Raw genomic sequence first — 12772 nt, 5'->3', positions numbered from 1 at the left:
TTCAACTTTGTTTATACAGCTGATGCTATTAATAACGCTGCTGGCTTTGGTTTCAGAGGATATGATAAAAACGGAGAAGCTTGTTGGGACTTAATTTCCAATTTGAGGATTCAGCAGATAGAGGTTAGTAAACTAGTAAGAAGTTTGCCATATGATACTTGAAGTATCATAATTTGCTTTCCTAGGTTATGCTGTGATGTACAAGAGTGGTACTGAAAGTTTTTTACTAACAACACTTCTTTCATTCAACCAGTATTTGCTGGTTGTTAACCGTGTACCCCAGGCGGAGACAGACACGCCCGGGCTCTCGTGGAACTTTGATCTAGTGGGGGTGCTGTGGTACAGAAAGATGGGTTACAATCAAGGGGGTGTCGGGTATGTGCGTGTCATGATAAAATAGGAGTCTGCCTTAGATGGGGGGGTCCTCAAGGAAATAACGTCTTCAGCTGAGCCACAGGAGGGAGGCAGTCAGCCCCATAAGCTGAGGGGAGCAAGCAGCCTGAGGATTGTGGCTCCTGTTGGTTCTCGGTGTAGGGAGTGGGGACAGACAAGCGGGGAGAAGTGGAGGCCAGGTCAGGCGCAGTCTTAGAGGTCATGGCAGGGTTGTGAGCGTTAAGAGCGACTGAGTGTTGTGGGTGGGCTCCATGCCAAACGCACGTGTGACTTTTGATTGTTTAGCTTCCGAGGTGCCGTTATTCTTGCCTTTTAACAGATGAGGAGACTGAGAGACATTTTTAAACAGTCAGGTATATCTGAATACAAAGTTGGTATTAGATGATGTTAAGAAATTATTGTGATTTTGGGGGGTCTGATTATGGGTTTTTAAAAGTCCTTATTTATTGGACATAAATTCTGAACAATATACAGGTGAAATAGGATGTTTGATATTTTGCTTTGAAATACACTTAACAATGTTAGCAATAAAAATGAACACTGGGAGGGAAAAGTTGATAATTGTGGAAATTGTGATGAATATTTGTAGTGATTCAAACCTTTTGTTCATTATTGTGACCTTAAGAAGCCCTCTGAGACCTTTACTTTCATAAACTCCTCATAACATTTTAATATTATAGATACACTGTATATTCGTTTATGTACTAACTGTATATGTGTACTTTGTAAATAAAAAGAGGCAGACTTTTTTGTTTCCTAAAAACCAGTTTTCATCCCTGTGGGGGTGAAATCACCCCTGTTGAGAAAGCATGGTATAGAAAACAGTGAAGAGAAGAGAAGGGAGTTCATTTTTGTGAAGTAGGGAATGGGTCTGAGTGTTCAGGGCTGCTGAGATGTCCGAGAAGGTATGAGCTCACAAGCGCCTTTGGCTTTAATGACGTGAGAGTGTATGGAGGTATTTGCTAACAGACTTGAGGGAGGGATAGGCATAAAGGCCAGACTGTGCAGCTCGTAGACATTTATTACCCATCTAGCTGAGGGAACAGGTGATGGAAGGGTTGAAGGATTCGTGCTTTATTTTAAAATGGAGAGACTGAAACATGTTTACGGATTGGAGAGTGTTTGAGGAGGTAGAGTGTGAAGATACAGTAGCGGGACAGAGAGACTTATCGATAAGTGAGGTCCCTAAGAAGATGGAGAGAGGGACACGGTGCAGAGGCAGGTGGACTGACTCGATGGAAGAGGGACTACTTCTATTGTACCATCAGCACAGGAGGAAAGGAAAAGTGTAGATGCAACTGAGTTTGTAGCTTTACTGGTGAGAACTTGGCATCCGATGATTTATATCATCGCTAGCTATAAAGGAGGAGGCAGAGTTACTTTCTGTGAGGGAAGGAGGAGGGATAGGACCAGACACGCGAGAGTGGAGGAATTTTGAAGCATTAGGTTGGACCTTATGAAATTGCTGGCATTTATCTGGCTGTGACTTACCAAATAAAGACAACTTCAGATGGTTCAGTTCATTTTCAAGAAAAGGAGAATGAACTGTCTAGGGAGGGAAGGGTTGCCAGGAGACCAAGGGGCCCATCGGAGTGGAGAGCCAGGAGTGGCGGGCAGACGTCTCACACGTATGTTGTGTGGTGTTCTGCGCTGAGCAGTCAGAGGCTGTGAGGAGGAGCACGGTTCGTCTGGGTTAGGATTTGGTAGGTAGGTCAGTTATCAGGGAGAGGAAAAGGGTTTTGATGAGAGTAGTGGACAGTGGACCATGGAATCTACAACGGTGAGAAGGGGGTGAAGACCTGAGGAGGATATCGTTCTGTAGGGAAGGAGCAGAGGCCAGGGACCCAAGGTACCCCCCTGCCCCCAGATCAAAGGACAGCTTTCGTGGGAAAGCTTAGCCACGCCTGGAAGGTGAGAAGATGGTAGCAGGCCTGCACACAGGCACACAGGAGCAGCCGTGCAGGGCCACCATCTGGGGAGCCGGGGACTGAGTGACTGCTGCTGGAGGGGACGTCCATCCAGTCCTCTGTGAGAGTCATCTGCTTACTGTCAGGTTCCTGTGGGACAACTCCGTGACAGCCCTGACATGTGAGCACGGAGGAGGAAGAGGTGGTGCTCCCCCTGGCGTGCGGCAGGCCCTGCAGGGCGCAGCTCCTCCTGGGGCGTGGGCTTGCTGGGTGGTGGTGGGGCGGCAATGTTAGGAAAGAAATCGCTGTGCCACCATCATTGTCAAGTTCGTTTATTTTTAGCACAATAAAACATTGTTACTTATACTTAAAACTTCTTTATTTTGTTGGGCAAAGAAAAAAGTTCCTTTGTTTTTCAGATGTCAACAAGTTTCAAGATGTTTCTTGATAATTGGAATATTCAGACAGCTCTTTGGCTCAAGAGGTATGTTTCTTCACAAATGATCTTTAGCTAATAATTGAGGTTCAGTGTCACTGAGTTCAGATTCTGGATTAAATTAAGGATGTGTTGAGTGACATCGTGGCCTTGGTGTTCACCAGGAAACACTGTTAACATCCTCCAGGGCCGAGCCATGAAGGTTGTTGTCACTGACCTACCTCTCCACCGGCCGGTGAAAGCCTTGGCCAAGGTCAGATCACGGTGTCCTCCGCCCTTGTTCATGCCAGATCTGGTCAAACAGAACAAGTGACTGTACTGCCACGGTGCATATACCCTGGATTTCTCCAGAGCAATTCCAGTTTTAAAGTATTTTAGTTCAACAGATCTCTGTATGGAGACACAAGACGACAGAGACAGAAGACTCAGTCTCTGCGAGTTCACGGTCCTGCTGCAGGCGCAGCAGAAGGTCCACAACTGCTGTGCCCTGCAGTGAGAGCACGGGAGAGGGAGCAGCGACCATGAGGGCGCTGGGAAGACTGGCAGGACTTTGCCAGGTGGCCATGGGGAGGTAGAGGAGCTCAGGTGGGGGACACTCACAGAATATAAGGTGAGGAAATTACTCAGACACTCAGGGACCCCCATCTCACGGTCCCCAGTGAGGCAGTGCTCTCGTGGACTTTGTTTTATAAATTGCCCTGTGGTGCTGGTGCTCTCAGCCCTTTTGCAACGTCCGTTATTGTATGACAAGGTGGTTATCATTATTCCTTGCTCTCTAGAATGCACCATCATCGCTTTACGTTGCCTTGCACCCACCCCACCACACCCCCGTGGCTGCGGCGTTTGTGAGCTAATCTGTAGTGTCATTTTTCTTGTTGTTGAATTTTAAATTTGATACCTTAGGAAAATCTTATTTTCATCTGAGTTCTCTAGTCTGTTACAAGAAAACTTTAGAATAAACATTACCTACTTGTCAGAAAGAATAGTGTTATTCCATAAATTAAAAGGTCTTGATGTTACTAATGGAAATAATAAAACAGTATAAATTAAAAATAACTTCAACCATAGTTAGATTTTTTTCTTTTGGTAACTAATATAGACTCCCAAACACTAGAAGTTACCATTTTATCTATTCCATATATCAGTAAGAAGAGGAAAATTAAATTCCTTTTCTTAAACTTGACACTTAATAGCTGTACGTCCCTGAGGGTCCAGATGACATGAGGCCTAAGGTAACTTGTGGCTGTTTCCCTGGTTCCCCTGGACCCCCTCAGGTAAGGAAGTGACTGCTGTGGGCTCTGCGAAGTCTGATCACTCACTCTTGTCGGTGCTTCTTATGGTTCCTAGGGTGTGTTATGAGCGAGCCACCTTGAGTCCAACCATCCAGACCTTCATTCTCTCTGCCATTTGGCACGGGGTGTACCCAGGATACTACCTGACGTTTCTGACAGGAGTGCTGATGACATTAGCGGCACGTGCTGTGAGTACCAGGAACTTCCGTTCATTCCTCACCAGCAGCGGCCCTTGAGCGGGGACAGAGGCGGAGCAAACTGTTCACGGCTGGTCAGGGCAGCGCGCCACTCTCTGTGAGCACGGGGTGTGCGGGTGCATTAGCTGAGGGCTGCCATGGGCCCTGCACTTGGTCTGTCTGAGAACACTTGGCACACACAAAGTGGTCAATGTCATTACAGAAGTTTTCAAAGGAGAACTGAAACCTGAGTTAAGTAAGATGATCAGATGGGCGGAGCTTATTTTAGGAATGTTTCCTGAGGCTATGATCCTTGAGTCCTGGTGTGAATGCAGAATGGGGTGTGGACGGCCATTCTGGGGGCAGACACGTGAGGGGCAGGGCAGAGTTCTTTAGAGGGTTTGCCTGGTTGGGACCTGGAGTAACATTTTGGGAAACAGTTGAGCAAGTTTGTTGGTGACATGGGTGGGAAAAGAAGAGGGACACTCAGAAGTCGGAGGAAAGTGACATGACAAGAAAGGGGTTGTAACAGCTTATGTGTCATTTATAGGTAGGGTGGCTTCATTTCACAAGCGATTAGGTGTTTACTGTATTCAGTGGTAAGGTACTGTGGGGTGTGTGTGAGGCAAATGTCAAGGATAATTAAGGGTGGTTGTGGTCTAAGTAGGGGCATAAGGGGTGTGTGTGTGTGTACACACACGTGTACATGTACCATAAGATGTATGTGCCGGATTCCTTGTGTTTTATAGATTGTAAGTATCAGGTATTTAGAGGGGAATGAAGTCTCTTTTGGTTAAGTTTACAAGAGGTAACCTCATTAGGAAAGCATGGTTGGATTTGGGCTTTGAAAGATGACAGTTATTTCACTAGTGAGTATAATGGGAAAAATGGCATTCTAGGCATGGGAATGACGCTACAAAAACCTGGTTTGAAAGCTCATGGTGTGTTTGGGCATGACAGGTCAATGTGGTGGGAGCAGAAGGTTCACGTACGCATAAATGAGAATAGTGTGGAGAGGCCTAGGGCAGGCCGCGGGAGCCAGGCAGTAACAGGGACCGCCAACACCAGACTGCGCAAGAGTCTTGTCCCTACTCCATCTGCACGTCATGGGGCCACCTGACTCCATCCGCATGTCAGGGGACCAGCTAAGGATTTCAGCTGTGGGAGTGCAGGGCTGAGAGCCCTGACTCAGGGAGCTGGGGGTGGGGGGGCTGGGTAGGACCTTGGCAGGACCTGGGCGGGGGGGGGGATGAGGGGGGGGCAAGGGCTGGGCAGTATCCATCCGCCTTGGGCAACACAGAGGGTAAAGAAGATGCTGTCTCATTCTTTGACTGCTGTGAAAAGTGGACATTTTTTTTTTTTGTAGTTTACCAAACATGATTTAAGGAGCTCTAGGCAATGTTATTTTAACTTTTTTTGAAACTTTTTACTTGAGTACAACTTTCAGTCCATAGGGAAGTTGCCAAAAACTGTGCGCTCTCCCCCAGACACACTCTTGTCGCCGTGCACTGCTCATTTGCTCTGTCCGTGTGGGCGTGTCCTCTGGTCCCTCTATCCCATGCCCCGCGGACAGTGGACAGCAGTGCACTCGGGGGAGCAGTGTACAGGACAAAGCAATATCTTTGTTTCTTTATTTCAGATGAGAAGTAACTTCAGGCATTATTTCATCAAGTCTCCCCAGCTGAAGTTACTGTATGACATTGTCACCTGGATGGTGACCCAGGTAGCAGTCAGTTACACAGTTGTGCCGTTCGTGCTGCTCTCTATAAAGCCATCGTTCACGTTTTACAGGTGAGTGCGACTCTTACAGTTACGTCCCTGGGAATGACTTCATTTTTAAAAGAAAGCTCCTTGCAGACTTACTGATCTTGTACATTCTGTGTCGAGCTCGGAGAGCCTTTATTTCTCGGTACTTGATTTCTCTTGTATTTTAATGGAAATTTGCACTGTAGTGGATCTGTGTATTTTTTTTCTTTAAACAACATTTTTAAAGTTTATTGTATGTGGAAAAAGATCAAAGAAACCTCCCTGCTATTGGGTATGATGGCCAAGGTGTTCTGCCACCTCCTTCCTGCAGCTGAACACATGCTCGGCATGTTTCAGCCTCAACCACATGGTCTCCAGATTCTCCATATCGTGGGCTCCCCGCTCACGCCTCAGATGACAGTCCTAAATTAGAGAAATTTCAGCGGACTCACCACTGCATCAGAGATCTCCAGGGGTTAATAGACAGTGTAGCTGTTCTTTACAAGGAATGATTAAGTCTCTTCATTTCTTTAGTCAAAAGAACATAAATTAGTTATCTTTCATTTACCTGTTTTTGTTTCACTCTGTCTTTCCTGTTTCATCCGTCATTTGTCATTTTGTAATGTAGAAATTATTGTCTTGAATTTCATGTTTTATTTATGTAACTCCTCTCCTTCCCCTATGTAATGGCATCTTTGAGATCAAGTACTTTATTCTTTTATAACTTCATCATTACCCTAGCATTTAGAATGACAGCACTCACTATGTGGTCAAAAATTATTGAATTGAATATGACGATAATCATACAGGAACTCCTGCTAAAATTCCATTGTAACAAAATTGTTACATGGTTTTTAATGCAACCTCAACGTTTGAATTTTTGTCCAGTCTTTCTTTTTGTTCACAATCATTTGAACTTTTGCTTGTAGAAACAGTTTGGGCCACATTTGGCTTATGCTTAATTTGAGGAATGAAATTTCTAATAATATTTTTAATAATGTGACATTTCTTTATTTCGTGGCAGTACCATCGATAAGCAATATTGCTCACCTGTCACTCACTTCATTAGAATATGAATATGAATAACTTAACTAGGGAGCAGTAGGGACCAGGGCAGTGGCAGTCTTGCCTGTTCCTGCATTGTCTTGTTTGCTCAGTATTTGGTGCTGTGGGTTTGAGAGATTACTTTCAGCTACTAAGAAGTGCTTCTTTGTTTTTGGTCTATTTAGCCGTGGCCTTCTGACCCTTACAAAGGAACGTAATGTGATAACGGTGTCATGCTTATAATTGGCCTGGTTTGTACAGAGGTTCCTAGGTCCCCCCCAGTATACACCGTGGCGTTTCCTTCGAGGAAGGGCCAGGGTGGATAAGAGAAGAATGTAGTAAAGAAACACGTCCGAAGAGGGCAGGTGACATTTTGACAAGTGTACCATTGTTAAGAGCTGTTAATGATCAAAATGTAATGATCTTTTTCGTTTTTCTTTTAGCTCCTGGTATTACTGCCTTCACATTATTGGTATCTTAGTATTACTGTTGTTGCCAGTGAAAAAAACTCAAAGAGGAAAGACGACACATGAAAATGTGCAGCTGTCACGATCCAAAAAGTCTGACGAAACAGAGAATTCTTTGGGACAGAATAGTTTTTCTATAACAAACAATGTGTGCAATCAGAATCAAGAACTAGCCTCCATACATTCATCATTAAAGCAATGATAGGGAAAGCACTCAATGGCTATTTCTTGTATGTTAACAGAAACCAATCTTAGCACCTTCTCAAGGGGTCTGGGTTTGTTAGAAAGAGTCAGTGGGCGGGGAAATGGGACAGTTGTGGATAGGGAGTTTCCTGTGCACTCGATTGGAAATGGAGTGAGTGAGCCCCTCCCATGCCATGTCCCCGTGGGCCACGCCTTATATAAAATATTTCCATTATTTCAATGGGCGCTCAGGACCTCAGCGTCTGTCCATAGGGTCATGTGTGTGCCCTGTTGCTGAATGTACATGTGTGTCCCAAGGCACTGCAGAGGTGGAAAAACAATTGTGTCAGTCTGGATGAGGGAGAGAAATTAACTTTTCCAAATGAATGTCTTGCCTTAAACCCTCTATTTCCTACAATATTGTTCCTAAATGGTATTTTCAAAGTGTACTATTGTGAGACCTCTATTTCAATATTTGATGTTATGTGCTGTGAAGGAATTCTGGGGAAATTTGAAACAGGGTATTTAAGATTGTGGATACTTTAAAAAAATGCAATAAATATCTCGGTATTTGAAGGGTTTTCTTAAAGCATCTGAAGTGACTGAGTATGTAGTGAACCTGTAAACAGTGTGGATGCCAGGTTATGGGTAGCTTATTTTCCTGGAGAGGAAACCAGAGGGCATCAGTCAGAGAGCCCTTCCAGGAAGAATTTCTTAAACATAGTTAAAGATTGGTAATGTGATATTTTAAACTTGTTTTCTTACAGAAGAAAGAGAGAGGATGAGGCAGGCAGGCAGGCAGGAATAACGCACCGTGTGGGTCGGGGCTGGAGCCCGGGCAGCGGGAGAGGGCAGGTGCACAGGGCAGGTGCCAGGTGCTCAGCACAAGGGCTTTACCCTATTTGTCTGCGTTTTTGTGATAGGTATGACATAAAAGGTTTAGTAACTTTTTAATACATTGGACTCAAATGAAATTTCTCAGCATAACTTATATAGAATTATAAAAGGGTTGTGACGATGATATGGTCAATTGTTCGAAGGGTTTTGAAAGAGAAACCACGGTGCAGGCTCCTGCCTGGCTGTGCACTTTCTCACCCTTGACGCTTTAATTCACATTGGGAGAGTTTTAGGAAAATGAGAACTGAATGTCCTTGGCTCGCTCTGAACCACATTTTTAGAGAGTAATATAAATTAGTTTCCAAACTCTTAACTTCTCACATTAAAATTTTGCTGTTAACTCTTGTTAATGAGTTTTTGATTCTGTAAGTAAAGAAATGTGCTTTGATGTTCTGGGACATTTTTGCCATGATGAACCTGCCTTGACTCTCAAGGTGTCTCTCCGAATCCCAGGGTCCCATGATGCTGCCGTCGCGGGAAGGGAAGGGTGGCAGGTGCCAGCCTGGTGGCAAGGCCTCGGCTGGGACCTTGCACTGGGGCAAGTGAGGCGGTGGGCGGTGCCTGCAGGCTGCACCTTTGTTTGACCAGTCTCTTGTGAAATCTGTTTTCTTTTTGCCTTAAGTTATTTAATGAAATGCAAGCTGTCTCTCTAGGGTGAATCTCTTTCTTATTTTTATTAGTAAATTTCCAAATGAAGGTAAGAACAGAGCAACCATCCGGGCTTAAGTGAGGTAGGATCTCACTGAAAGAAGAAAGGCACAGCAAGCGTATCTGGAGCTCTTATCCGTGGAAATATCAATGGATTTTTTTTAGAGCTTCAGAAATACTTGAGTATTTGTATGAAATGTGTTCACTTTTCTAGGGGTGCATTTTTTCCCACCTGATAAGGTTAGCTGTGCCCTGCCCCTCCTGGGGAGAGTGGGCAGCTGGGTAGATGCTCTCTCTTTCCCAGCTTGGCAGGGAGCCGGCTGTGCCGGGAGAGGGTGCACAGGAGTGGGCGTGGGATGTGTCTGCCAGCCTTCTCTCGGTCAGTTACTGCTGTGGAGGCTCTGGCCACTGTTCAAAAAAAGAAACATGTTTGGAGTTCAAAAGACAAGCCTAGGCATGTCCTGAGTGAAACAAAAGAGCTTGATAGAACTTTTTGTTTGGCCTCGTTAGCCATCTACAAATAATCACCATTTTGTTTGTTACCTGGCTGTTTTATTTCCCAGCCTATAAACCTAAGCACTGTTGCCTCTCGCGCAGTGAATGTAAGCATAGCGCCACCATTGTGAAAACAAGATCATCGATGAGTTTTCCAATTGCTTTGAAGGTAAACAGATTGATTTTCAATCCACCTGGATCTGCTAGGTTTTACTGTTTTCGGTATGAAATGTTTTTTTTGAATAGCTCTTCTCTAATTATGGAGAAACTTATTAAAAAAAATTTTTTTTTCCATTAAGTTTATTGGGGTTAATTTTGGAGAGGTTATAATCACAAGTATGCAATCTAGAAGGAAAACGAAAGAAATCATTCTGATTCTCAAGGTGACTCTTCTGCTCCCAAAGAAACTTCTGGTGCTCTATGGAGTGTCTCCTTGGAGCAGTGGCAGGGTTACCACGTGGACTCCCAGGGGAGGAGTTGAGACGCCCTCCATCCCTGCGCTGTTCCTAGATGGCGAGCGGGTACTGCAAGGCCCACTGCACTGTGCGCCCACTTCCTTCTGAATCCCAGGGCAGGGCCCTTGCAGATTTATAGTATTTCCCCACTTTTCAGCTGTCAGCAGATGACTGCTCGATACCATATTTATACTTTTGGTTAATGATTACACTACTCAGGGAAAAAAATGAGCAAAAATAATTATTCTTTCATTTAATTTGATGTATCTCAGATGTCTCCATTTCACAAGTGGCTTAGTCTCGGTTTTTACAGTAAGCATTTTTATTGGAACTTGGGGTGATTGGGGAAATTTATTTAGCTTGTAACATGCCCTGCATAATAGAGGTTTCTTTGGTTTCAAAGACGCCCAGCCACCGCTTACACTGCCACCGTACTTTGGGTGGAAAAGGATTTTTGTTACTGATCCCCGCCACATGTGGCGTTCCCGTGCAGGGTGTCCCAGACACCAGTTCTGAGAAGAGTGTGCAGTGAAAAGGCTGGTTCTGAGACGCGAAGGCAGTCCACCCTGCAGCCCTACTGATCTTGGGGGAGACGGAACCTTCATGTGGCTCAGTCATTCGGGAGCCTGTGACTTGGACCGGTCACCGGTGCTCTGGACCAGAATTGCTTAATAAGCCCAATGGGTCAGTGCTAGAAGTGTGTGGCTAGTTGTGTCTGTGATGAATGGAAGCCTTTGCAAGGTTTGGAAGAGTCACGGACAAGGGCACATTCACGCTCAGAATTACTGTCATGGTCATGTACTTTCTTACTTGTGGACAAAGCTCTGGCTTTTGAAAAGGTTTCCAGGGACAACAGAAGAAAACCTTTCAGTCCCTTAATTCAGAAGTCACAGCATTTTTTACAGACTATAGCCCTTAAATGAGTTCTTTCACAGTGAAACAATCTCTGCTGAAGAAAATGTATTTTCCTTTAGCTTTCTGTGTCATTGTTCTGTTTGTGCTGTGTAACATTGAGGAAGAGATATGCTAAGGGTATTTTATACAAATTACCAACTTTACTGGACAAGGTTTATCACCATATAATTTCTCAAATATTATTTCATTCAAGGACATTTAAAACATAATTTAATTACATGCTATTTTAAACATTAGAAAAATTAAAAATTTTTGCCATTAAAAAATCTTTCCTGTTTCAAATTTTTACTATTCATGAACTTTTTGTTTCCTTATCACAAACTGTTTAAAATTATTCATTGTTTTTAGAAGCTATGCATTGTAATTGAAGGGAAAATATTACTTGAGAGAATGATTGTTTCAGAATGGTGCCTGTTATTACTGTCAGCAAATGATTTGTCCAGAGTGTTAGATATAAACTGGTATTTTGTGGAGTTTCATTCAACCACTGTCATCCATCCGAAATTGAACAGTTAGATTTAACATAGGTGCAGAATTCTAAGTAACACTGTGAAGGGAGGCCTTCCCTGCCCTCCAGCTCCGACTGCAGCTGGTCATTGGCTTGTGGCTGATGTCTGTGCACTGAGTGCAGATGCCAAGGGTTCGGCTTTCTACATCCTTCCCCGGGAAAGGGGGCCTTGTAGCCATGCCTGGTCCTCACGCTCAAGGAAAAGATGGGCGTTGACTTAAAAGAAGAAGCCCCCCATAAACTTGGATTTGGAAGGTTAGACGGAAGGGGGTGTCTCCACATGCTTCTGCAGCACCTGCACTCAAATCTGTTCCTGGCCGCTTTCAGGAGGAAGAGAACGTGAAATTAAATTTTCGGGTCGGGGTTTGTGGGGACGCTCTTATGTTCAAGTGGAAGCGGCACTTTGAGGCTCTTGAGCAGCGGCTGCAGCCCATTCCATTTGGATGGATGGGCTGCTTAATAATGTTTTTTAATGTTTAAAAATACTATTTATTTAATGGTTTTTTTTGTTTTTTTTATACATTATGCCAACCCCGGTCAAGAACTAACAAGCTCAGTAGGTCATTCATTGGGGAAGACTTTCTAAAATGGAGCCTAAAGACACATTTTTTATGCTGACTAATTCGTCTTGCCTTTAAAACTGATTGATCATCACTCTTCTTCTCACACACCTTTTATAAAGTAAGACAAACAATACACCCCCCCTCCCCCAGACTGTGGGTGTTCTAGAAATACGACTGTAAATATCCAGGCAAAACCACGGCCTTGGGCTTACTCAGAGACGCAAACCACCTCTGTCATGTTTTGTCCAGTGCTGCTACTATAAAAAGAAATGGAAATACAGTGAAAACCCCAAAGTTACTGAGCAGCAGCAGTTAGAATGGCTAGCCATTCTCTTAATAACACGTTGGAAATGGAAGAAGGGATGGGCTGCCTTCTACAGCAGTCGTAAATGACAGTGTCCTGCCCAGTCTCTATTTGGGGGTAGCTTCTTTGAGAAATTGATGTGTTGATATTCCTTTCTGTCCTTTCCTGTTCAAGGACAAATGCGTGTAAAGAGTTGAACAGACTTTTAAACTATGCCTCTTTCTTTGTTTTAAGTATTTTTGGTTCTGTGCTACACGGATTTGTCAGTGAAGTACATTTGCTCCTGACTGTTCCCCGTGGAGAAAGGGATCAAACATCCAGCACAAATGTATTCCAAACCAGT

At 44.2% G+C, this 12772-nt stretch overlaps 1 protein-coding gene across 10 annotated transcripts in view; it reads left to right on the top strand.

Moving 5' to 3' along the window:
• The window catches only part of MBOAT2 (membrane bound O-acyltransferase domain containing 2), a 96518-nt gene extending 85203 nt beyond the window's left edge, over positions 1 to 11315 (top strand). For all 10 annotated transcript variants that reach the window (XM_066235358.1, XM_066235357.1, XM_066235366.1 and 7 more), the window contains 5 exons: positions 20 to 123; positions 2720 to 2784; positions 4084 to 4216; positions 5844 to 5995; positions 7438 to 11315. In XM_066235358.1, coding sequence (XP_066091455.1) covers positions 20 to 123; positions 2720 to 2784; positions 4084 to 4216; positions 5844 to 5995; positions 7438 to 7663 — 680 coding nt within the window. In that variant the 3' untranslated portion in view covers positions 7664 to 11315. The remainder of the gene's footprint in view (positions 1 to 19; positions 124 to 2719; positions 2785 to 4083; positions 4217 to 5843; positions 5996 to 7437) is intronic.
• Positions 11316 to 12772: the final 1457 nt, after the last annotated feature.

This window comes from Saccopteryx bilineata, chromosome 6, assembly GCF_036850765.1.
Source record: "Saccopteryx bilineata isolate mSacBil1 chromosome 6, mSacBil1_pri_phased_curated, whole genome shotgun sequence".
Classification (NCBI taxonomy): Eukaryota; Metazoa; Chordata; class Mammalia; order Chiroptera; family Emballonuridae; genus Saccopteryx; species Saccopteryx bilineata.
This window is presented reverse-complemented; position numbering and strand designations above follow the sequence as displayed.